The following is a 23,943-nucleotide window of genomic DNA, read 5'->3' as shown; positions in this document are numbered from 1 at the left end:
TGTCAATGTTAGTTATTCTAACACTTTGGGCTGTGATATTTTAAGAAAACCATAAAAGGAGCTATTAAGATCATTAATATAAAATAATTGGTATGTAGTTCTGTATTAAAATGGAAAACTATCAAGGCTTTCTATAAAGTAGGAAGCAGAAGATTTTATTGGATGACTGCAATATTGATGCTTCATACATTCTTTATTATGAACTCATTTTATTTATTGGGCTTGACTTCTACTCTGCTTTTGTGTTTTGACTAATTTTGCTATGACTTATGCCAGAAGTAGAAGCCAGTGAAAAAGTCGATCTTGAATAAATCCTCAGGTGGCTGATGTTCTTAAGAAATAGCAGAACCTTGAAAATATAACTGAACATCTCTTAGGACAAACAAAAGAAGTCTATGCTAATTTTAATGAGCATATAAGCATGTTTCAGAGACAGACCAGCTATTTAAGTTATGCTTTGCTCAGTACCATCTTAAACATGAATGTTTTGGTTTTCTAATGAGTGCTGTCGGTTGTGAAAAATGGATCATATTAATTCATAACCATGAAGCACTGGTGGACTTTTAAGTATCTAAGTCTGCACCAGCTACTGTCAGTTTTCTTTTTAGCTGAAACATTTCGTGGCAGATCTGAGATAGTGGTTTATATCATAACTTTGCTGATGTCCCCACTACTGGTATTTCATACAGATGTGTTTCTGAAAGAAACCTCCGAAGAGGTTGCTTTACATACAGTAAACAAACTACTGCATTAATGTTACAAAATTCTGGTAGGGGAGGCATGGAATGACAAGTGACCCACTGTGGCTAAGTTCCAGTGTCCCACTGGAATAAAGTTTATTGGCGGTGGGGGGGAGGGGGGGGAGGGCAGGGATAAAATTAAAAAACCCCAACTCTCCATCATAAACTCCATAGGCATGTCACTCATAGTAGCTTTCTCAATGGACAGTATGTTTTCCTGTGCCTATTTGGAGGAGACTTTGAGACTCCTGCTCTGGTAGGTGGATATGAGTTGTCTATAACAGGCCAGAAAAAGAAAAGATAATTTCTGCACTCGGTGAGATGGAGCAGAAGGGGATAGGAATAAATTTGTAAGTCTGCCTCTCTGCCTAAAACCAACACTGATTTCCCTCCCCTGAGCCCCCATATTAAGTTTGGGGATGACAGTGATAGATGTTGTAGTAGTACAAAGTTAACTTTGCAGGGTAAGGGACAGGTGGTTAGTCAGAGGTATTACAAACATACAGGAGTCCGTAGGCATTTGCATACCCAGAGAGGAAAGTTCACAGAATCTATCGAAAAAACAGGCAAATAATGAGAATATCAAAACAGCCTTAAATCTGTCAAGTTTGAAATTACCATTGACATGAATTAAAGCAAAACGTAGATTAGTAGGATCAATTGAATGAGTTCCAGTGGATTACACTCTGAAGATACCAGAAAATAAAGTTTTTGAAGCCTTGAAGAAAGTTTAAGTAATTTGGTTTCTTACGGTATTAAAATTTCAACTGAACTGGTTTACAGAGCCCCAGAATGTGAATTCTTAACTCTTACTTCACTCTTGGTTGTCCAAATACCTATGAGGTTTGGCCTTAGAAGATTTAAAGAATTATTTTGAAATTGGAAATGTTTGTTGGTCTCTGCTAATGATTTTAATTTTTAAACTTGGAACTCGATATTTTAGTTTAGTAATTTCCGAGTCATTTTTGCTGATAGCAATCATACACAGCCTTGTGTTGAATATTAATTCAGTCAGGAAAAGACTGTTTATTAAATTACATATCATATGAAACAGCCTAGTCAGTGCCAGAAGCACTCAACTGTTTCAATTTAACTTTATCTTCTGAGTGGTATCTTACTTCCTAATCTGTTACACGCTATATAAGTTTACAATAAGTTAAACATCTAGCTTTTCAATCTCTTGTTCTAGATCTGGCTGAAGTGGATAGATGCTGTGGCTTATTTTACTGCCTGAGCTTTGAGAAGGGTAGATATCTCCCCCACCCCACTTCTGGAATTGAAGTTACCTGAATGCTTTTCAACTTCAGCATTGCATGAAGTCATTTTACTACAATTAGGATTAAAATTTCAATATCCTAACTTTGCTGATATTTGAGAGCAACCATATGTACTGGAGAGTGACCTGTTTTCAGGTCTTGGGATGTTGCTTTGTAAAGAGATTGCCCCTTGTAGTCGAGATTGGGAGTGTTATAAATACACTGGTACAAGTATCAGTGTGCATGGGCGGGGTAAGGATTCCTCCTTTTAAGAGACTTTTCACAGATTTTTCTTCTATTTATTTATAACAATCATTTCAGAACTTACACTGATACCAGATTCGAACCTTTTTTAATTTTTTAAATTTATTTTGGCAGGGATGATGTTACCGCTCTCCTTCATTTATCAGTTGCTTCTCTGTAGCCATTGCTGATGAATTTTTGTAGGTTTTAGAGGTAGTTTCTCATAAAGCCTATGCTTCTGAGGATAGACTTCTTGAAATGTGGAAAGCTGGAAATAAATTTCCAGAACCTGCAAATAGTTTGATCAAGGGAGATTCTGGGGGTGAGGGGGAGTTAGGGAGGTGTTAATATCTTCTTTCTTTTCTCTCACCTTTCAGGGAAAAAACCATCATTTTCTGCAGATATGTTTTGTCTGTGTAATTCAACCTATATTACTGGGAAATAAAATTTGATTAATTATTTATAATTTTCAGATTATGTGTTTTTATAAGGTCATACTGTTGATGTCTGATTTGTATTCTGTGAGTATGGCCTTTCATTGACAAGCTTGTGCTCTCAACCTCAAATTACAGACCAAGTCCCTGCTTCTTTTCCAGAAACTGTTCTGTCCCCCAATTGACACATCACATTTGACCTACAGATGGTCTCGTGTGTGGCAAATGTCAGCGATGCCCACCTTGCGCCTAGGCACTGATAGTAGAAAGTAGCACTCCCAATTCTATGCGTGCTTTCAGAAACTTTGTGAAATGTTCTCAATGTCATGGAATCATAGGAAGAAATAATTGTCAGTGGCATTGCAGAGTATGAAAACAATGTAACATGAAGATGCTGCCTTTCGTATTCTTTCCCACACATTTTTGACCCATCCATACTGCTGCAGTAGCTTAGAACTTAAAACTGTACAGAGATGTGTAGATTACTTAGGAGAGAATAAGGCTAGAAAGGTACTGACAGAGATGCTTTGATTGTGCTGTACAATAGGGGATGGCATAGGAACTTGTTAAAGTTGCCTTGATAGCAAATAAAATTAGACTAAGAAACCTAGCCCTGATGACTTCTTCACATGGTCTTTTAATCTTGAATTAGGGTACTTGAATTTCATGAATATGTATACAGTAACATTGCAAAAGAGGGCAACGAGGAAAATAAGCTGAGTCAGGAGTAAAGGTGAAAATAAATGTAACCATATATTGTATATATAAGAAATAATTTTCTGCAATGCTCTGGGTTTATCTGCATCCTGCTTAAAAAAATTAATCTCTAAGGTCTAAAGAATGCAAAAGATCTTGTACTGCTTACTAGGAGATTTTTATGACTTCATTAAGGGCAGTGCTCAGTTGTGTCCATAGTGCATCATTTGAAGCAATTATTGGAAATGAAACTGGGGACTCTAAAAGAATGCAGGGGATATACTTGTTATTGTACTTCAGTTGGTACTACAGATCTGCAGAGAGATGGTAGCGACATCCTTCCCATTTCCCTCCTCACACAAGTGCAGAATGGGGAATATGTGGGAAGGCAGACAGCACAATAGACCAAGTGTCAGTGGAGGACTTCTTGAAATATTTCGTGGTCGCTGGTGACCCTATCCTTTATCAAACATCTTTCACAGTAGTTACTTTCACAGTAGGTACTGCTGTTGTGCAGTATCTTCGTATAGTATTTGTTGTGTGAAAAGGGAGGAAGAACACATTGCTGAAGTAGAACTGGGGCTGGGACAAGTTTCTAGCCCACCACAGGCATTTGTAAGGGTGTTTTAAATAGCCCCAGTGTTCCATAGTCCTTTTTTTTTTTTTTTTTTTTTAAATAAAATAACTTTTTTTTTTCTCCAACCTATTTCAAGGAGCTAATAATGGCTAAGATCAGTAGAAGATAGAGCCATTGTTGAAGTGGCAGCAGCTTTTAAACACTCCTTTGACCTTCCCAGGATTGTGTATGAATGCGGGGATGAGATCTGCAGAGGAACGCCTTTATCTGAAGGCATCTTAAGCCATCATTGAGCCAGTTTCAAATACTGTATACACACTTGCTGCAGACTAAATTCTTTTTTTTTCGAATCAAGACCTGAATAGTTGTCTTTTTTTTTTTTTTTTTTTTTAGGTTGGCTACTTCAGTAGAAGCTCATAGAACTAAAATGATACCTTTATGGTGTTTAAAAGGTCTTAATGAGAGCCAAAGAAAGCTATGCTCTCATTGTCTTTATTCTAACCCCCCCTGCCCCCCGTTAAGAAGAGACTAAGTTTTTAATGAGGAGTTTGCTTTGTAGAGATATGGAGATGTAATGAGCCTAGATGAGCTTCATTCTAAGCTTCTTCCTGGGTGTTTGTTCCATCTTTGAAAGTTTCAGTGTCAAAGCACTGTGATGTTGATAGGCATTGAGGAAACAGTAGACAGCTTCTCATTCAGTGACAAAACCAAAAGCTTATCAAACCATCAGCATGTTAAAATCTGAAATTTGTAACCGGAAAGAAAAACGCTTCTTCCTTGGCCTTTGTCATTTCTACTGTTTATTCAAACTAACATTCTCCCACTGCTGCTTGCGGGTTTGATATGCTGCTCCGTTTCCTGTTGGCCTTGCCATGTTCCTTACACTCCCTCTCACTAGAAATATTTGAGAAGGCTCTACTTTTATGTTGTATGTCTTAATACGCTCTGTCGTAACTTGTCATTTGCATACATGAATTTATTGTCGTGAACAAGCTGAAATGTTGATGCTTGGGGCAACTAGCCTGTATTTCAGATGTTCACCTTGTGCGTTTGCAATGCTGTCCATGAAGTTTTTGTTTAGAGTAATCTTTTTATGATAGTTTAAATGCTTCTCCTGCTTGAAACAGAGTTATAAAATCTTAGGAAGTGCAAATTCTAATAGTTTGTTACATGTTTTGTGGCTGAGATTCAATGCCTTGTTGGCTCCATGCAGTATATGATAGATACCTATATATTGAGTTAGAATTCACTGCACAGGAGCCAAAAATTAGATATTATTTCTGGTCTGATATCAATACAGTGTTGCTTATCCTTTTTTTTTTTCCCCTCATAATCTGGACCAAGAAGAGGTTGGTCAAACTAAAATTCTCTTTACTACATTTGGATTTATAGCAGCATGCACATGTAATTAATATGATTAAATCTGTTTTCTTCAGTTCTAAGTTGATAGTGGCAGTAGAGATTACAGCTTTTTGCTAAGGATTTTTGCACAATAGCCGAAAATGGATTCTGTGGATAGACTTTTAGATAAGCAAAAATGTTTTTGACAAGAAGTCATTCTGGTTTTCATCTGAAATAAGAACAGACAAAACAGCTAATTTTTTTTTGATAGATAAATATCCCTAGATGTTGTTGCTTTTGGCAATCAGTGATTGCACAGCAACCTTATGCAGATTTGAACTTCCATGAAACGATCTACTGTAGATGATCTGTCGAAAGAGGAAGACAGGAGGGAAGGAAGAGACTGATGTCCTGCTTCAGACCTGTATCAACGTGGCTAGGTTCTCCTGTTTGAGAAATTATGTAGCACATTACCAAGAATACTTTTAAAACCACAGAGTATATTTTTGCTTGGAATTTATTACAGCTCTCCTCCAACAAGTATGGCGTATCCTTTTGGATGTGTAAAGCATTTGAGCAATACAAGCTTGTTAGTGGGAAGACAAGTCACAGGTTGTTTTGTGAATGTAAAAGTCATTGTGGGCAGCTCTTAATATCTAAAGCATAAGTCTTTAAGGATGTTAGCCTTAAACGTTAAGCCTGAAAATTACCTGCTTAAGTAAGAATGTGAGAATAATAATGTGTCTTTTTCTTACCCTTTTCCTCTTGTATGGTTTGATTATTCAACTAGACTGTCAAAATATACCTCTGAAATCAACAGGGTAAGATAAACCCTCAGATAACTTAGCCCCAGATGGTTGGTTAGCAAGATGCTCCATTTCATCTATTCCAGAAAGTGTAGCTTTGGGGTGGATAGATGCCTGTTGCCCTGACTTCTGCCTCCTGCAAGGCACACTTCTGGGATGGAATTCATACAAAGTGTGATCAAAGAGCTCCTGCTTTGATCGGTGCTTGGTTTACATATTTGCGTCATGATGACAGTCTTAGTGGTCTACAAAGAGAATATGATCTACAAAAACTGTCTTTGTGCTTCCAGTGATCTACAAAGAGAATATGATCCACTTGGTGCTACTGCATTTAGGTTCTGCATATCCTCCACACGACAGCCCTTGTGTGACTAGTACTCTGTGGTGAAATTAATATTAAATGTGGTGTGAAATTTCACTCTGAGAAAATAATTTCAAATTTATCATTGTTTGTTTTGTGTGCAGCTGTTTCAGTGGGGTGCTCTGTGTTTGTATGCTGTGTATGCAGATAAATGTACAAAATTAACACAATCTGTATATCAATTCAGGTTGCTGCCTTGAAGTACATACCGTCCGTTCTTCATGATGTTGAAATGGTCTTTGATGCCAAGTTACTGAGGTGAGCTGCTTTTGAACAGTTAGTAGGTGTGTCATGTGGTGTGTACGATGTCTCGCTGCTGCCAACAGTGGATGCTTACTGCTCAGTTTAAGTCAACAAAGCTGTGCCAATTTGTACTGATCAAGACTGCGGTGGAACTCTGGGTGTATGTTTTTAACAGGGAGTTCTCATCTGACATACGTAATGACAGAACTCGTTAGGGCAGCCCGATACTTAAGCAGTAACTTGGTGAATAAAATGAGCAAGTGGAACATTCTGTCTTTTTTTTTTTCCCTCTTGTTCTCTCCCTGCCCCTCTCTTGAATAAGCCCTATTCCAGAAACCAAATGTGATTTTCGCAGTTTGAAACGGGTATCTTTATTTGTCAGACAGAGATAAATTGCTTCCACCACACACAAAAATACCTTCATTCCATTGAAAACAATGGAAAGTAACAAACATTTGTAACATAATCAAAATCTAGTTAATCTTCATCTTGTTTCTCCTGAAAGGTTTTTTTCTAACCTGCTACTGATCTCTTGTCAATGTTTGTCATATGGTAAATAAATGTAAGTCTTAGAAAGAAATAAATAGATGTAAGTCTTAAAAAGAAATAAACGTTTAGAAATATATGATTTTTTTTCTCTTTCTGGGTTTCTTTATTAACACATGATGAATTCATTTGTATGATATTTATGACACTTTTCCTTTGCATGCAGCCAACTACTGTATGAATTCTACACTTGCATTCCACCAGTGAAATTACAGAAGCAGAAAGTGCAGTCCATGAAGGAAATAGTACGCAGCAACCTTTTCAAAAAACAAGGTAAATATAAAATGCCTTTAAGGCTTGAAATAAATAGGTGTGAAAATGTTGACTGATTTACATTTTGTGCAGTTCGTGTTTGAAATCGAGTCAAACTAATACTGAGAGAGTGTGAATGCCAGAAGTCTAACTTCTGGAGAGGATTCAGCTCTTTCTACAAGACTGTTGTGCAAAGTGTGGTTGCCAGTCTAGAACAAGGAGCAGGTGGGTCTCAAGAACAGTTTTGTGTGTTTTTCCTAGGATATAATGGTTAGGTGGGTGGAGCTATACATATCCTTCAACGCAGTTGTAAGCTCTGTAGTGAAATAGGAACATGAAGTGAAACCTTGTGAACACAGCTTATGTAAGGCCTCTGCCTGGGCAGAGGGGAAAAAAGCTGATTGTGCTATAGGATACCTCAGCTGGAATGCAGCATCTCCATTTATAGGAATTATGGTGTTTCTTGGCCTTTATCGAACTTAATGTCTTTCTCCACTCTCAAAACAGGAGTGATAAGTGGTACTGAAATGTGTTTATCGTCTTTATGCTTAGTTTTCCTTCATATTACAAAGGGAAATTCTTGCTGAAGGAATCCTAGCAGAGAAGCCCAGTTTTACATGGCTGACTTCATCTTGACTGTTAGTGTTCTGTCTCCTTTCTTATGGACTGGATAGCTTGCTTCTCTCGGCATCTTACTGCTGTGTAGACCTCCTCCAGAGCTTTGAAAGGCATGTGAGCTATTCGGATGGATGTCGGTTTTGCCAGAATTTCAGTTTCTGACAATTTACAGGTAACGATTCTAGGAACTTGACAGTACAACAGTGGGTAGCAAATAGCACTGAACATGAGTAGAGTGAGGGAGGATTGCTCTGCTCATATTCTTCTGTGTTGCCAGAAGAGTGATGCAGTTCTAAATAGCTAGGACAGACCAAAAAAATCAGCTTTATTTTAAGACATGTATTGCATTCTATCGAGACTGAAATGTATGTTGTAAATTATAACAGTAATTAGCTGTGTCTGTTGTGTTTTGAGACTGCTATAGATTTTCTGTGCAAAATCAAGAAAATAACGTAGTTGGTTTTATTGTTCAAAGTAGATAGTATTTTAACCTATATTTATGTTAATAATTTCCTGGTCATCAGCTGTGATTTTTTAAATTATGTGTAAGATTCAAGGTTGCTTGAATCAGTGGAACTTAAGTAGCTATAGCTTGGGTTTCTGATCCAAGATATTAAGAGCAGATCCAAATACAAACAGATTTAACTCTGTATTCACAATTCTTTCTGGTAGTTTACTGTATTTCTGTTTTACAAGTGTGGTCTCATATATCATTGCATTACCAGTTGTTTTTACTGCTGCTTTTAAGATCAGAAGTGCCAGTCTTACTTTTATCTCTGCTTCTTGTGGTAAGTAGCATTTAGACCAGAAGCAAAAATATTCTCCCACAAAACTGAAGACTCTTGGGTTAAAATAACACACTCTCTTGAGCTCTTGATCTTACTAGAGTTCCGTCAGTTACCTGGGTTGTGTTTAATACTGAGAACTTAAGTGTAAGCTATAATTTTGGTGTATGTGTGCATTAGTAACAATCTTCTGTGCAACCTGTAGGTATGTAAGATACCAGCCTAAACTGTCTGGCTCTGAAAGTTTTGATTTGTCTCTGCTAAACCCACTGCTTTGCTATCTGTAAGAATAGTTAAAGGCTTAAAGCAGCTGAGTAATTCTAGTTCTCATAGTACTAAGGATATTACTTGTTTTAATCTGCCTTTTGCTAACTTCTGTGCTATTAGTGTGATATGTTAGTCTCCGGTCAAATACTATTTTTCCTGGAAGAAAACCTCAACTTTTTGTTGTTCTGTCTCAGAATTTTAGAAGACAGTGAATAAGAGTACACGCTGCTGTGGAATAACAATGGTTTGATAATTTTTCTTTGAAGAAACTTGCTCATTAAAATACATTTGTTATTGGTTCACATATCAGGCGTGTTGGTCAGGGCAACAGGCTTGCTTGTATAATAAAGAATAAAGCTGTTCTAAAGATCCAGAAGGAAAACAGTTGAGCATAAAATAACCTGTGTGCTTCACAGTTCTATTCACTTGCATCTTACTCCTTTTAGTATACATCCCACAGCTCCTTTCTTCCATATCTATGTAAGCTCCAGAAGAGAAGAGTGGGGTTTTGGATTCCAAAGAAGCTACCATTACAGTCTGCTTTGTGTGGTGCTCCCTTCATGTATTTAACAGGCCTTTGCTTTAGCTATGGTCTGTTAATGCAAAATGTCTGTAAAGCTTTTAGTGCTTGCAGATAAGTAATAATGATAGATCGCTGCTTGCTTGTAAATGCAGCTTGTCTGGTGTCTTGGAATATGTAGGTGGTATGTCATGGAAAATGGCTACCTCAGAATATGTTGTGAAGTATAAAAAGGGTGTGTGTTTTCTGTTTCTATATTTTTTAAGGTAATAATGAATAAGAAATTTTGCTAAGAGGATTTCTAATTCTGAGGAGCTTTTAAAAAAATGATAAATGGTGCTTTTTGTGTACTGCTGACCAGATAATAGATAGATTTTAAATTTTCCCAGACAGGTAGGTACTGGGTTAATTTAGTCTTAAATTTATAAATTAAATAATGTCCAAAACCCCTCTGTGCTATTGTTTGCCAACATCAAACACTTGACAGCAAAACCAAGCAGCTGAGACCATAAAGGCAGCACATAATACTTTAAACCATTTGCCAGCCTCACTGCTTTGTGCTGGATCCTGTATATCTGAATAGGCCGTTGCGATCCAAACTTGCAGTAGTAGTTGACAAAGTGCATGCGGTTGGTAACATGTAGAAATTAACTGTTCATATGCTTAGGCAATTACATATGCAAGATCTACCTTAAAATGCTTTTGCTGTAATACTTGATGTATTGTACTTGTAGAATAATACTTAGATGCTGTTGTTTTTAGAGGAGCCTGTAGAAATAGTTGATGTCATCTTAAAATAAAGGCAAAACATGCCCAGCTTGTTTTAGCTTTATCATGTCATGTTGTTTAACAATATCATGACCTATTGCTAACTAGAGGATATTCATTTAAAGGTTTTGTACTTCAGTATTTTGTTGAAGTGACAGAATAAAACTGCTTCTTGCTGTTACTGTAGCGTTTAAAATTTATACGTGCCTGAACCTGACAATTCCCCCCCCTTTTTTTTTTCCTCCCATCCTCTGGTGGGGAGGTGGGCAGACATACCTTTTCACCGTCCTCACTGCAATCCCATCAGGGTCAAATAGACTCTTGCAAGTATATTTTCTTTTTCGTGACACCATTCCACAATGAAGTTGTTATTTCTCTAACACGTGGTATGGCCAGCTAACTATGTTACCATTTCCTCAGCGGTGTTACCTGAGTATCTGTTAGGGCATTTAGTCATAGACTTTCTCTTTTCGGTGATAATCTCTATAACTTTACCTTCACCCAGCCTGTCTGTACATTACTAATGGCAGAAATTCAACCTTGGGATAATTGCAGGGTGTTTTATGTGTAACTGATGTTTTATGAGTATTTACAGTTCTGTTTTGTTCCTGTATTGCTTGGATTTAACCTTCAAGTTGTAATTACCGTAGGGTTGTAGGTCCACAACACATGCTTAAGTGCAGGCACTGAAGAATGTGAAAAAACCAATACACTATTAAGTACCTCTGGTATTATACTAGTATGAAAAAGTGTCTGTACTGTGCTGTTGTAATATTGTGCACAGTAAATAGGAAACAAGCCCTTTATGTTGTACATTGCCATGGTTTAAAACAGAAAATTCCAAAGATTTTTTTTTTGCTCTACGTTAAATACAATTGATTTTGCAATTAATTGGGTAGAGAACCAACTGTGTGTGTGGGCTGTGGACAGTGCCTGATTCATTGCTCAAGCAGTGAGGTGGAAGGTCATTTACAAGAATGAAAGTAGTGTATCACAGAACAGGATGCTGCATGATAATTAAGGTGAGGTTGCCAACAGTATCATTAACTGAAGTTCACGTTTATCTAGAACAGGTAGTATTTTTTTCTTCCATGAATATGGAATATATTTAACTACATAGCTAATTACAATGAAGTCTACTAATTTGTGTGTGTTTCAAATTACCCTTTTTTCCTCCAGGCTTTAGTATTTAGTCTCTTTCAGTGTAGCTAGTTTCAGTTCCAGTTCAGTTCATTTACTTCTACTCCCAGTGGTATTGTCTTTATGATTTAATTGTATTTCATGTATTGGTATTTCTTTTCCTTTACCTTTAGATGTTCACAATATTTTCTAAGGGAGTAGACTTGTGAGAACATGAAAATGATTTTTCAAAAAATAATAAAAAGCCAATGAAATTTGGTTTTATTAAATAAGTTACTCATGAGCCTGAAGTTGGAAACCTTGAGGTTAAGCTGAATTTATTGGTATGTGTTCCCAGGCATTCCAAAGTTTTCACTGTAAACTGTCATGGAATAGGGTGCTTTTGTCAGATAAGGTGCACAGTCCTGTTGACTTCTGCTGTAATTGATCTTCAAAAGCCTCACAGTGCTACAGCACTTGTACAGGCCTTTAAATTGCATTGGCAAGTTTTTTCGAGGCATTGATTTCTTGTTCTCACTCTGTAACTGTAGTAGAGCTTACAGGGGTTATGGTGGTTCGGGTGTTTGTGTGGCTGAACGTAGGAAAACTGATGCTTTTCAACTGCTTGTGCACTTTCAGTGTAACATTTAGGAACATTCTAACAGGATATAAGAGCACATGCACAGCCATTTATCCAGTTTTGTCTTCAGACAATATTATGTCATTCTTGATCAGAGGACAAGAAATCTTCTTAAACTTAATTTTTGACACTTTCCTTTTAGATGAGTCAGTAATTCATTATTTAAAAATATCAGAGGGAAAGAAATGATTGCCATGTCCTGTGTAAGCATCTCTAATGGGATTTCAAAGTCTCATTTGTGATGTAAGACACTGTCTCCTGTCATATATCTTTCCCTTTGTTATAGTGGGATGTAATGGATTATTCTCTCCTTCTTGTGAGATGCTCTATTGGACCTAGGAAAGAAAAGTTTTGTTAGAATTGCTCCATTTGTATGTAAAACTACTTTTGATGTTTCACTGGCTTCTTTTAGGAAACCTGTTGCCAAAATTCCCTGGCCATCTCTCCATTTTTGAGAGATCACAAATGAAGATGTAGATGTTCACAAATTACATGCAATTTTTATTGCGGTTAGTCTGTCTGAGCTTACAGTGTTTGGGGACAGGTTTTTATTCTAAGCTGACGATGGAGTATTCACTGACATTATCCTGAAACTTGTAAATCAGTTAGCCTTGGGAGAATTGGTTTTTATTGGTGTGAAATGAATATAAAATGCTTGAACCTATAAAAAAATGTGCATGTATTCACACTGCTGCTTCTGACTTGGTATTCTCTAGAGGTCCACTCCTGATCAGGAGTTTGTGCTGTAGCAGAACACTGTGAGATCTACTCCAAAGACTATAAACTCTTAAGTAGGTCACACAGATGGTCACTGGCAGGGATGGGAATAGAGTTTCGGTCTCTTGGCCCAAAATCCAGGTCCTCTGCTCACTGTGGCTGTAGACATAGCTGCTGCATGTTCAGCATATGCAAACCACATGCTGGTTTTGGAAGAACAGCAGCAAGAGACATATGTTAGCAGTAGGGGTTAATTTGCCAGATGCCAGAAGAAATGCTGAGACTACAGTAATTTTTTTCCTAACTGAAGTACTCTTTCTGTTGTTTAAACAAGATAGGTAGTTGCATACGCCCATAATTAGACTGGTTTCCTAACAGTCACGTGTATTTCACTGAGTTTTACCTGTAAAGTATTCTGATTCTTTTATTTCACTGCTTGAAAAGTATTGCTAGTTCGTGTATTGATGATTTAGAAGAGCAAAGATTTAAGTCAGATCTGAGGTTTATTCCTTAATAAGTAATGCACATATAAATGTGCTATAAATTTTTGAGGTGCAGCTGAGGAAAACTGTTAATAAGTTAGTCCTGTGCTATGAATATTGTGCATGTTGTTATTTATATATATATTTATTTATTTATATACATCTTTTCAATTAGATTATGATCTTCAATACTGTAACATTAAATTTAAGCAGAACCAGTGTAATAAAATAGGTGAACTGTAATATAGCATGAAGTGAATGCGTTTGTGTGCTGCAGAGCCTCAGCAATCTAAGATTGTCCTGCTAGACTCTTGAATGAACTTTTCTATCTGAAAAATAGAGGAAGATTATGACTTGTACTTCCATGTTCTTTGGAATTCTTCTTTCTGAAGGTTTGAATTTGTTTACAATGTGCCGCTGTCTGTCAGGAAATGCAAGTTTGTCTTGTGTAATGCCTACATTTCAGAAGGAATATAATGTTTGATTTCTATTTTTTTTTCTTTTAAAGATCCAGCTGTAAGTCCTTGTTGTGATTTTGGATATGTACAAGTTATACACACTGATTTTAACTATTCTTGTAGTCTTAGGTAGTATTGCTACTGATATGAATTCTTACACCAAATTTTTATTTTTCATTTTCTATGATTTATTTTTTCTTCTGCACTGGTTTCAACACAACTTTTCAACATTTAAAAACATAGGAGATTAATGCATTTGGCTCTCCCATTTTTAGCTACTGGGAAAAAAATTGAAAATACTCACTGTTCATAAATTCCTTTAAAATGATTCTTTACTGAAACACAAAATCTTTCCTGTGGATTCATTCTTGAATTTTGTACTTAGCTTTGAAAAGATTAATTTGAGAAACATACTTCTGAGAGTAGGTGTGTTTTTGTGGGTTTGTTTTTTTTCTCCTTTCTCCTTTTGTAATATGCAGTAGTGTTTTTAGGGCTACATTACCTTTAAAGCATCACTTCAAATCCTGTATTTGTTTTTTGTCAGTTCTACTCCTGCAACATTTTGATATGGAGAAGGATGGCATATGCATATCTGTAGGTATTTATCTGCATATGTTTGTGATGAACACATTAAAGCCATTGCTTTCTTCTCTTTGTGGAAGAGTAGGTGATGTGCTCAATATTGCTACTGGTAATGTTTTGCTAGACTTGACCCGTTATAGCAGGTTTTTTAGTTACATTTTTAAAAAAAATCTTGATGCATGGAGGGAAGTCTAAATCAAGTTAGGTGAACTAGTTTTAACAGTGAGCTTCTAAATGTAGGTATAAACCCTCCATGTTTACAACTACTTCAAGTAGAGAAGAGAGAAAAAAGACGTATTACAGGCATTGATACGAAGCTGTCACTTTAGCAAAATTTTGTGTGTCAGTTACATGAAATGTGGAAACATGCAAGTTGGAATTCATCAGTATTCTATAGTCCAAACACAAGGCAAATTTTTAAATCTGCCAGTGAGGATATGCTGAGAAGCACTCGTGGCAGGCTGGCAGACTATAGTGACTGCAAGCTGGAAAAGGCACTGAACACTGAAAGTCTTGTTTTGGCTACAGCAATGGTAGTGTTAGATGTTGCTCTGACTGCCTTTGAATACGAGGTGTTACTTGGCTCCTGTGAGGAGCAGAGGAACTTGAAGATACACTTTGAAGTTGGAACGTGCATGTATCCTGCTGTGTTATGTTTGGTCGTAGTGGTGTGCTGTGACCATTAATGTGGTACCTATTTTGTATCTGACCTTACTTGCTGCCACTTTATTTGAATGGTCAGCAATGGTGTTATGTGCTGGCTTCACAGGATCAACTATTGTGTTTCTCCTTCCTGTGTTAATTCTAGATTCCAGGAGACAAAAAAGAGTTTGTGTCTTAGTGCTGTCAGAGACTGTAGGTGACCTGTTGTACCTCCCCTTTCTGTGGCTCTTACCTAAACTGTGAAATTTGAATTTAGATTTAGCAATGAATAAAACATATAATTTTAAGTTCATGACTTTTGGGCTCCCAGCAAAGAGTTAAATGGCAAATAACAGAGGGAAGACTTTTAATAGAAAGGCAGTTGTGAACAAATGTCCTTTGTGAAGAGGCATGGTACTTTAATTGAGCACTGACTGCCATCAGAAGTCTCTCCTCGTTGAAAGAATGTTGTTCACTGATTTTATTTTTAAGGCTTTGCTCTAAATCTGTATTCAGATGACACCTATGTCCTTATTAAATTGGCGTGCCAGTTTTTAAGTGGGCATGAAGCCATCCTAACAGATGGATATGACTACAGGCATGCCAGGGAATCAAGAGTAGTGTTTCCTAAGGGAGACAAAAGTGGTGTTAAATCTTTATTACCATTTTGGCTGCACATATGAGGCAGTCAGGAATGAAGCCTGTCTGTGATTTTTGCTGAAGGAGACCCAAATGTCTTTTTTAATGACATTATTGCATTAATGACTTAGAGTTTCAATTTCACTTACCTGGTACAGAAGAAATCATTAGATACCTTCTGAAGGAGAATAAGGTGAGTAGAGGGGTTAAAAAACCCCAACCAAACCCAAATCTGAAAACATGGAACTGCTTAATCTTTTATGAGAATCAATCTACCCGTCCTTATTCAGGAAGGTGCTACCAGGAACTTCTCTGATTAAACAAATGCAAGGAACTCAAACTGTATGTTAATGTTTTATGTGTTTGAATACAGTTTGGAGCAGCACATGGGGTTTTTTTTCTGGCTTTTAGGAAAAAAAAGCTGGTCAGAACAGTTGTTTTTTTCATGAGTTTGAACATTAAGAAAGAGTATGTCTGTCTTTGGCAATGTCACCACATCATTTATCACACAAAAAAGCAGCTAGAACTTAAATAGGCATCTGCCCCCCTACCATGTCTCTCCCCCATCTGTCTTCAGCTTTCTTGGGGTGGCAGGGGGAGGTGAGTGTACGTGGATTGCTTAATCATAGAATTACAGAATCATTTAGTCTGGAAAAGTCCGTTGAGTCCAACCATAAACTTATTGTTGCCAAGTCCACCACTAAACTCTGTCCCTAAGTCTCATGTCTACACGTCTTTTAAATACTTCCAGGGATGATGACTCAGTCACTTCCCTAGGCAACCTGTTCCCATGCTTGATAGCCCTTGAGGCAGTTTCTTCTGGTCCTGTCACTTGCTACTTGGGAAAAGAAAGCGACCCCCACCTCGCTACACCCTCCTTTCAGGTAGCTCTAGAGAGCAATACAATCTCCCCTCAGCCTCCTCTTCTCCAGGCTAAACAGCCCCAGTTCCCTCAGCCGCTCCTCACCAGACCTGTGCTCCAGACCCTTCACCAGCTTCGTTGCCCTTCTCTGGACCCGCTCCAGCACCTCAATGTCTTTGTTGCAATGAGGGGCCCAAAACTGAACCCAAGATTCGAGGGGCAGCCTCACCAGTGCCGGGTACAGGGGCACGATCACCTCCTTACTCCTGCTGGCCACACCCATTCTGACACAGGCCAGGATGCTGTTGGCCTTCTTGCCCACCTGGACACACTGCTGGCTCCTGTTCAGCCGTCTGTCGACCAGCACCCCCAGGTCCTTTTCTGCCGGGCAGCTTTCCAGCCGCTCCTCCCCAAGCCTGTAGCGCTGCAGGGGGTTGTTGTGACCCAAGTGCAGGACCTGGCACTTGGCCGCGTTGAACCTCATACAACTGGCCTTGGCCCATCGATCCAGCCTGCCCAGATCCCTCTGCAGAGCCTTCCTACCCTCGAGCAGATCAACACTCCCGCCCAACATGGTGTCATCTGCAAATTTACTGAGGGTGCGCTCAGTAATGAGTACAGATCATCAAATACTACAACAAAAAAGTTTTACTTTGGCTATTTCTTTTCTTGACTGCCTTCCATGAGTTTGGTAATTGTTATCTCCTTTTCCCTACCCAATAAGTTGTTGATGCTCAAATGAGCACTTTGCTCGTTTTGCTTACTTAACTTGTGCAATGATACCTTAATGTTGTAATCTGGAATTTATATACCCATTCAATAGACTTTTCTTTGTCCCTAGATAATACAGAGATTTTACATTTTGTATAATGTTCTAGTGAAATGGTTTTAACTGGGTTTTTAAAGATGAGAAGGCATGACTACAGTTTTATGTTAATACTTGTCCACCTGCAGGCTCAGGCTGAGAGCAGGGCTTGTTTGCTACAAATGCTAGTCTTTTTTCAGTTCCGTTGATTTTATGCATTCGTCAGAGCATCTTGCAATTGTGTCCTCGTATGGGATGACTTTAACTGGTAGGGATCTTATAGAACCTAATTGATTTTCCTTTTCTAAGATTATTGTCTCTTGTTTATGAATAATGTCCTGGAAGTACATGGTGTGAGTTGTTTGCTACACACAAAATAAAGTAATTCTCTTGTATTGCCTTAACTAACAAGCTGAGTTTATGTAGCGGTCCGTCACAAAATATAGGCATATAGCCTTAATGTAAGCCAAAGTAATTAATACAAAAAATACAATTTGCTTATAAAAATATATTGAACAATTTTTTCCATTAATTACAATTGCAGTTGTTTGTGCGTTTCTTAAAAAAGGGGAAATAATATAGCTAGGGCTAGTTAAACGACCTTTGGATTTCTGTGTAGCTTGAAACTTCAACATTGTTCACATCTGAAAATGCACTGTAAATAATTGATCAGCTGCATATGTTAAGTCCTTTTAATAGATTCTGTATGTATCAAATATGGATCAATTTTTAATTTATAATGCAAAGCACAAGTGAGAGTAATGAAGCTTGCAGAGTAATTGGCTCTTAAAACTGGAGGAAATCAATTGTACCTTCTGCCTCAGCTGTCCTCTCAGTACAATAGGAAAATTTTGTCTACGCAAGAAGCCTTGCTTTCTTCATGTTTAAGTATGGAATGGCTTTGTGCAGAAGAAATCTTACGTCAAAGACTTATTTCTTGTACCAAAATACATGTGTGTGTGGTTTTTAAACGAGTTACAGACAACAGTGGACATTCTGCAATCTAGTAGGAAGAATTCTTACTGGATTCTGAAACCCTGGTATGGAGGAGTTCTAAATTCAGTGAAGTTAGTTCCACTCCTCTTTAGGGTGTCCAGGGCAACTGGTAACTCATGATCTCCTCTGTGCTTCCCGATTATTGATCAAATGGGTATCGGTGACATGTGAAGTCAGGTGTCATTTAGTGATTAATAGACATATAATACCTGCCTTGAAGTCCTAGCTTTTTTCTATATGAGCACAAATTTAAAATGTACTTTAGCTAGAATACAGGATTCCCCTTGATCAGTGACTTTGTTCAGTCTAGTCTCTTACTTTACTTTTGAAATAAAGTTTGTTAAGCATAGGTTTTTATTATGATTTATTATCCAGTTGCTTCCTGTAACTGTAAAAGCTACCCACAGAGAAATTTTATATTTGCTAACTGTTGGACATTTCAAGAGAGATCTTAATGGCTTAAAAATTGGGCTGGGTATTGTTTTGGATGAGTGGGGGCAATAAGTATGTTTATCCTGGCAGATGTGAAACTGGTGTGTGCATCTAACTTTCTGCCCTGTTTGTGAGTGGTGAAAAGAAGCTGAGGTGTCATGTTATTTGGTATGACTTTGAACTTTGTTGTTATGGACAAGCCTGTTAGGGTAGCAGTCCCTGCTGATTTTTTTTTTTGAGTGGAAATGTTTTAAAGACACTGTTTTTAAGAATATGAGAAAACAGTTGCCAGCGTAATTTCTTACATGCTTTTGGTTTGGAATCTGTGTTCCTATGACATGTGATTGCAGATTAGTGAAAGGTTGGATCTGTTTGTCTAAATAGGCCCATCTTCAAGTTGTATTAATTGTGGCTGTTACTGTGTCTATTGCAGAATGTTAGTCTAATAGTTATGCATCCTTATAAAAAGCGGAGTTTGTATGCACAAGGTTTAGAGCAGAGAACTTGTGACACAATATGTTTCCAGGTGTAGACGTAGATATAACTGCAGACAAGTATGTACAGTGATACTGTATGCAGATGAGCTTTGTCGCCTGTCATTTGGGTTAGTGTATTTGTCAAGGGTTGAGGCTGGGCCGGCCACTAACGAATGACAGATGGTCTGTATTAACCCCTCTCCCCTCCCAAAAGGGAAAGGAGAGAGAAAGAGGGAGAGAGACTTTACGGTTTGGAAAAAAAAACTAAAACAGCTTTCATGAAACAATAACAGTAAAAGGAAAGATAATAATAAGAATAAGGAAATCATTAAATATATACAAATATACACAAAACCAACACCGAACTGAACTCCCCCCACCCTGATGACGATACGTCCCCACCGCGCTGCAGGGCTGGCACTGGGGCAGTCCCAGGCTGGACTCGGCAGCAGACAGGGACGGGCTGCAGGAGCTGGACTCAGGCCCTGGATTCAGGGATGCACAAATCAGGATCAATGACAGAACAGACAGAGCCCTCCTCAGATGTCGGCCATCGAAGAAGAGAAAGAGACCCTCGTGATCCCTCAGCTTCACACTGGATATGACGTCTATGGGATGGAACGCTCTGTGGGTCAGGTTTGGGTCACCTGCCCAGTTCGCTCCTCCCTGCAGGGGCGACCTTTTTCGTGCTTGCGACCCTTTTCCCTCCCGGCACCCCAACGCGCAGGACAAGATTCAGCAGTGACCTTGGTCGCCATAAGAACAAGTACAAGCCAGGGCCTCTCTGCATCCCGTTCCTTGGTACGAACTATAAACACCAGGCCTTAGCACTGCTGGGAGCAGTCGCTGTCTGGGAAAACAGGCTGTTGGTTTCAGAAAGTGCCATTAGTTAGAGGAGACTTAGCTGAAAAGTTAAAGCACTAAACCAGAATTAGTTCTGGTTTAGCCCAAACCAGGACAGTATAGGATCCACAATGCTGTAGGAAAGATGGGGGTTTAGCTCATGATGAATGATTCTCTCAGTGTATTCCGTTGGAGAATCTGGATTGGAAGACAGGGATGAGGCAAAGTGAGTACAGAAAAAGAAACTGAATTTTTGATGGTCCTCAGTGTTTGCTGCGTGGGTGTTTTCATACAGGTTAAACAGATGTGAAGCAATTTTTTGCATGCAATTGTTCAGTAACAGACGGGAAACCCAATGCAGTCCCATTTTAATTTCTCTTTTGCAACTTCATAAGCAAGTTCCTTGCATGTATCTCGCCAAGGTGACATGCAGCTTCTATCTCAGCAGCATATGGACTGTGTAGAGAAGTTAAAACTCTGGCGAGTAACTTTCAGCCCACCTCTGCAGTGGAAATGAAACAGTCATTGCTGTTTTAGAGAAGTGGGTATTTATCCTAGTAGGTTTAGGAGGTGTTCACGCTAATATGCCTCTGGTCTTTTTCATAACCATCATGAAATGGAACTTGGTTAGCAATAAATGTTATGTCCAAAGGAAAAAAATAACTTAAATATTTTTGGAGTGGTCAGACCCTTGAGAAATGAATCCTGAACTGATCACACTACGAACTGTTTCCCCTCTGAATAAGCCTAGACTTTTGAAGGACAGGTTCCCCAGATGGCAATGAAAACAGAAAAAAGTTTTTCTAGCTTTTTCAAAAGTAGGTAGGTAATAATTTAATTTATAACTTGTACTTATTTGTTGACTGAATATATACACCTGTTCTTCATTAAGAAAAAAAAGTACTATCACGCTTCAGCAAGTTTTAAAGGTATTGCATGTAACTTTTAACTTTGCTAATGATGTTTCTTTGGTTTACTTTTTGATCAAGAGGCTAATGGCACTGCATTTGTTGCATTTATAGTTAGTTATTAGAAGTGGTTCAATTGAGCAAATTGAGAATATCCAGATCACCAAATTATATCTGAGTTTCAGAAAATGTGTAATGTTTGATGTCTATAGCTGGTGACTACAAACCTATCAGTGCTGATGACTTTTGGAGGGGAGTTTTTTGCTGTCTCCATGGACACAAATCCACACTGAAGTGCTTTGGGGGTGGTAGTGTGCCTCCCTACTATGCTCTACTGAGTGCTTTGTAAGGGCAGCTATTTGGTTTCTGAATCAGAGGGGTAGTCTGTGGCCTGCATTAAGTAGAGGAAGCTTGTCTATGTGTAGAATTCATCAAATAAATGAACTATAAGCTGTGTGAAATTCCTTTTCATGCTGATCTTTGAACAGGTCTTGTGTTGATACACATAAACCCTCTGTTTTACCAGTGAGTTTGTAATTTAGTAATCGAGTAAGATTTCTCTTGTATCTTGGAACAAGAGTTGTAGAAAATCAGATAAAGAGCTTTTTATTCGTGTTGTGGCATTACCAAGAGTTGAGATACTTTGAGACAAGAATTTATGCTGCCCCTTAGATGTGATTAAAAGCTCTTGGCTTTATATGGCTTGGAGCTGTTACTTGAAATAAGAGTAACCTGCATGGATAGTTTCAAAATTCGGAATTTTATAATCTACTTCTCATTCTTTTCCAGTCTTTCTTAACCTCCTTTCTTTCTGTACTAACACAGTTTTGGGGATTTGTAAGCCCCTGGCTTGTTTTGAATCACATTGGATACAGTTTCATCACATCTCACACTCCATTTATTTAGGAGTGAGTATGCTGTACGGCAGGTAAAGGTGTGCTGAATCATTCTTAAAAGAAAAAATAAAAAGCCTAATTTTTGTTTTCAGTAATTAAGAGTTTTTCTAGTTTTGCTCTATTATTTTTTCAGAAACTGTGGTGTGTGATATTGATAGAAAATAGTATCCAATTGGTGATATAAATGGTTTTCCAAAGAGTTAAAATGGACAAGAATTTTAAGCAATAAGAAATAATTTGAGTGGAAGTAAGAACTTCAGCTTACTGTTTGTGACTAGAACGTTTCTGTCATTCTATACAAATTTTATTCTGAGGTGGAACCTTTGAAGATACATTTCACTCTGTTTTCTTCGCATGTTTCATAAATACAACAAATCTTTGAAGCATTATTCACGCTGTTGTGCTGTACTTTCTTTAATTACACAGCACTGTACAAGTAAGTTGCTACTTAAATCACTCAGTGCAATGTATCAATTTAATTAGAAAAAAAATAGATCTGTTTCTTTCATTCCTGGATAGATAGTACCTTCACTGAAGTTCTTTCAGATTTGTGCATTTTGTCCTCCCGACATTTCCTATAAGGACCTCTGTCTTAAAAAGTCAGTGTACACGTGGGATTGAAATGTAACTTACTATTTGTGTCAGCTTCCTTAGATTTAAATAAGGATGAATGTATGCATAGCTCTTGCTCTCATAGGCTTGACAGGACTTTCATTAGAGTTTTTCCTTGTCTGCATTCTTTTGTATGTTCTTATAAAGGTATGTTTCAAAATGACCTACATAGAACAATTCTGTTGCTGTTTGTGTCTTATTTTCAGAAAGAATAATTTAATAAGTATAGTATTTTTCTTACATTAAAATCCTGTCACTACTTAAACGTAGCTTATTTCTAGCTATTTTGTATGTAAAGTGAATAATTTGTCCCTATGTGCTTGGGACAAGCTAAATACTCTTCAGAATTTAACTGAAACAAATTATTTTTATCAGGAATTTTGTGTTTTTCATATACGAGAAATACTGTTGACTTCCAAAAATATCACACATGTTTAAGAGTATTGCTGAGGAATTATTGGAGAACCAACAATTTCATGTTGAATGGACTGCATCCGTTAAAGCATACTGTATTTCGTTGTTTGGAGGAGGGTTTATTTGCAAGTAGTAGTTGATTTATATTTGTTATTAAGATAATTTGCTTTCTTTCAGAATGCCGGGACATTCTGCTTCCTGTGATTACAAAAGAGCTGAAGGAATTACTGGAACAGAAGGATGATCAGCAGCTCCAGGTCCAAGAGAAGAAGTACTGCATTGAATTACTCAATAGCATCCTGGAGGTTCTGAGCTGTCAAGACCCTGTAAGTATTGATGATGATGTAGATGGTCCAAGTCTGTAGTAAGCCTGACCTGATTAAGTAGTAAATTATTGATGCTGATGAATCTCATTTAAATTTTTAATCCAAGTCAGTGGCAAATTGAACTTTTCTTCTATTTTTCATAAGCTTAAGTCAAAGGGCAGTTGAGGTATTAAAGGTGAAGTACTGAAATCTGTGCTATCTTTTTTTATTTCTCAATTTTATATTCTTTAAATAGTCAGCTGCTGTAAATCACCATCGTATTATTAAAAGCAGTGAGGCCGCTGTGTTTCTTCCTAGCAGGGCTTTACGTACTTTGAGCTTTGACTGATAAGTTCAGTGGGATACATACTGAAATTAATATTATGACACCAAGCTGAGTATTGATGGTATAGTTGACACCAAGCTGAGTGGTGTGGTCAGCACGCTGGAGGGACAGGGTGCCATCCAGAGGGAGCTGGACAAGCTCAGGAGGTGGGCCCATCCAAACCTCATGAGGTTCAAAAGGCCGAGTGCAAGGTCCTGCACCTGGGTTGGTGAAACACCCATTATCAATATAGGCTGGGGGATGATGTGATAGAGAGCAGCCCTGCTGAGAAGGACTTGGGGGTACTGGTGGATGAAAAGCTGGACATCGGCCGACA

The 23,943-nt window shown here is 37.9% G+C and overlaps 1 protein-coding gene across 1 annotated transcript in view; it reads left to right on the top strand.

Annotated features, from left to right (window-relative positions):
• The window catches only part of DOCK2 (dedicator of cytokinesis 2), a 197,169-nt gene that overhangs the window by 37,803 nt on the left and 135,423 nt on the right, over window positions 1–23,943 (top strand). The window contains exons 24-26 of the mRNA XM_086470823.1: window positions 6,642–6,712; window positions 7,410–7,516; window positions 23,154–23,302. Of these exons, the coding sequence (XP_086326949.1) occupies window positions 6,642–6,712; window positions 7,410–7,516; window positions 23,154–23,302 (327 nt within the window). The remainder of the gene's footprint in view (window positions 1–6,641; window positions 6,713–7,409; window positions 7,517–23,153; window positions 23,303–23,943) is intronic.

The sequence above is a fragment of the Leptosomus discolor genome, chromosome 10 (assembly GCF_034619465.1).
Source record: "Leptosomus discolor isolate bLepDis1 chromosome 10, bLepDis1.hap2, whole genome shotgun sequence".
NCBI lineage: Eukaryota > Metazoa > Chordata > Aves > Leptosomiformes > Leptosomidae > Leptosomus > Leptosomus discolor.
This window is presented reverse-complemented; position numbering and strand designations above follow the sequence as displayed.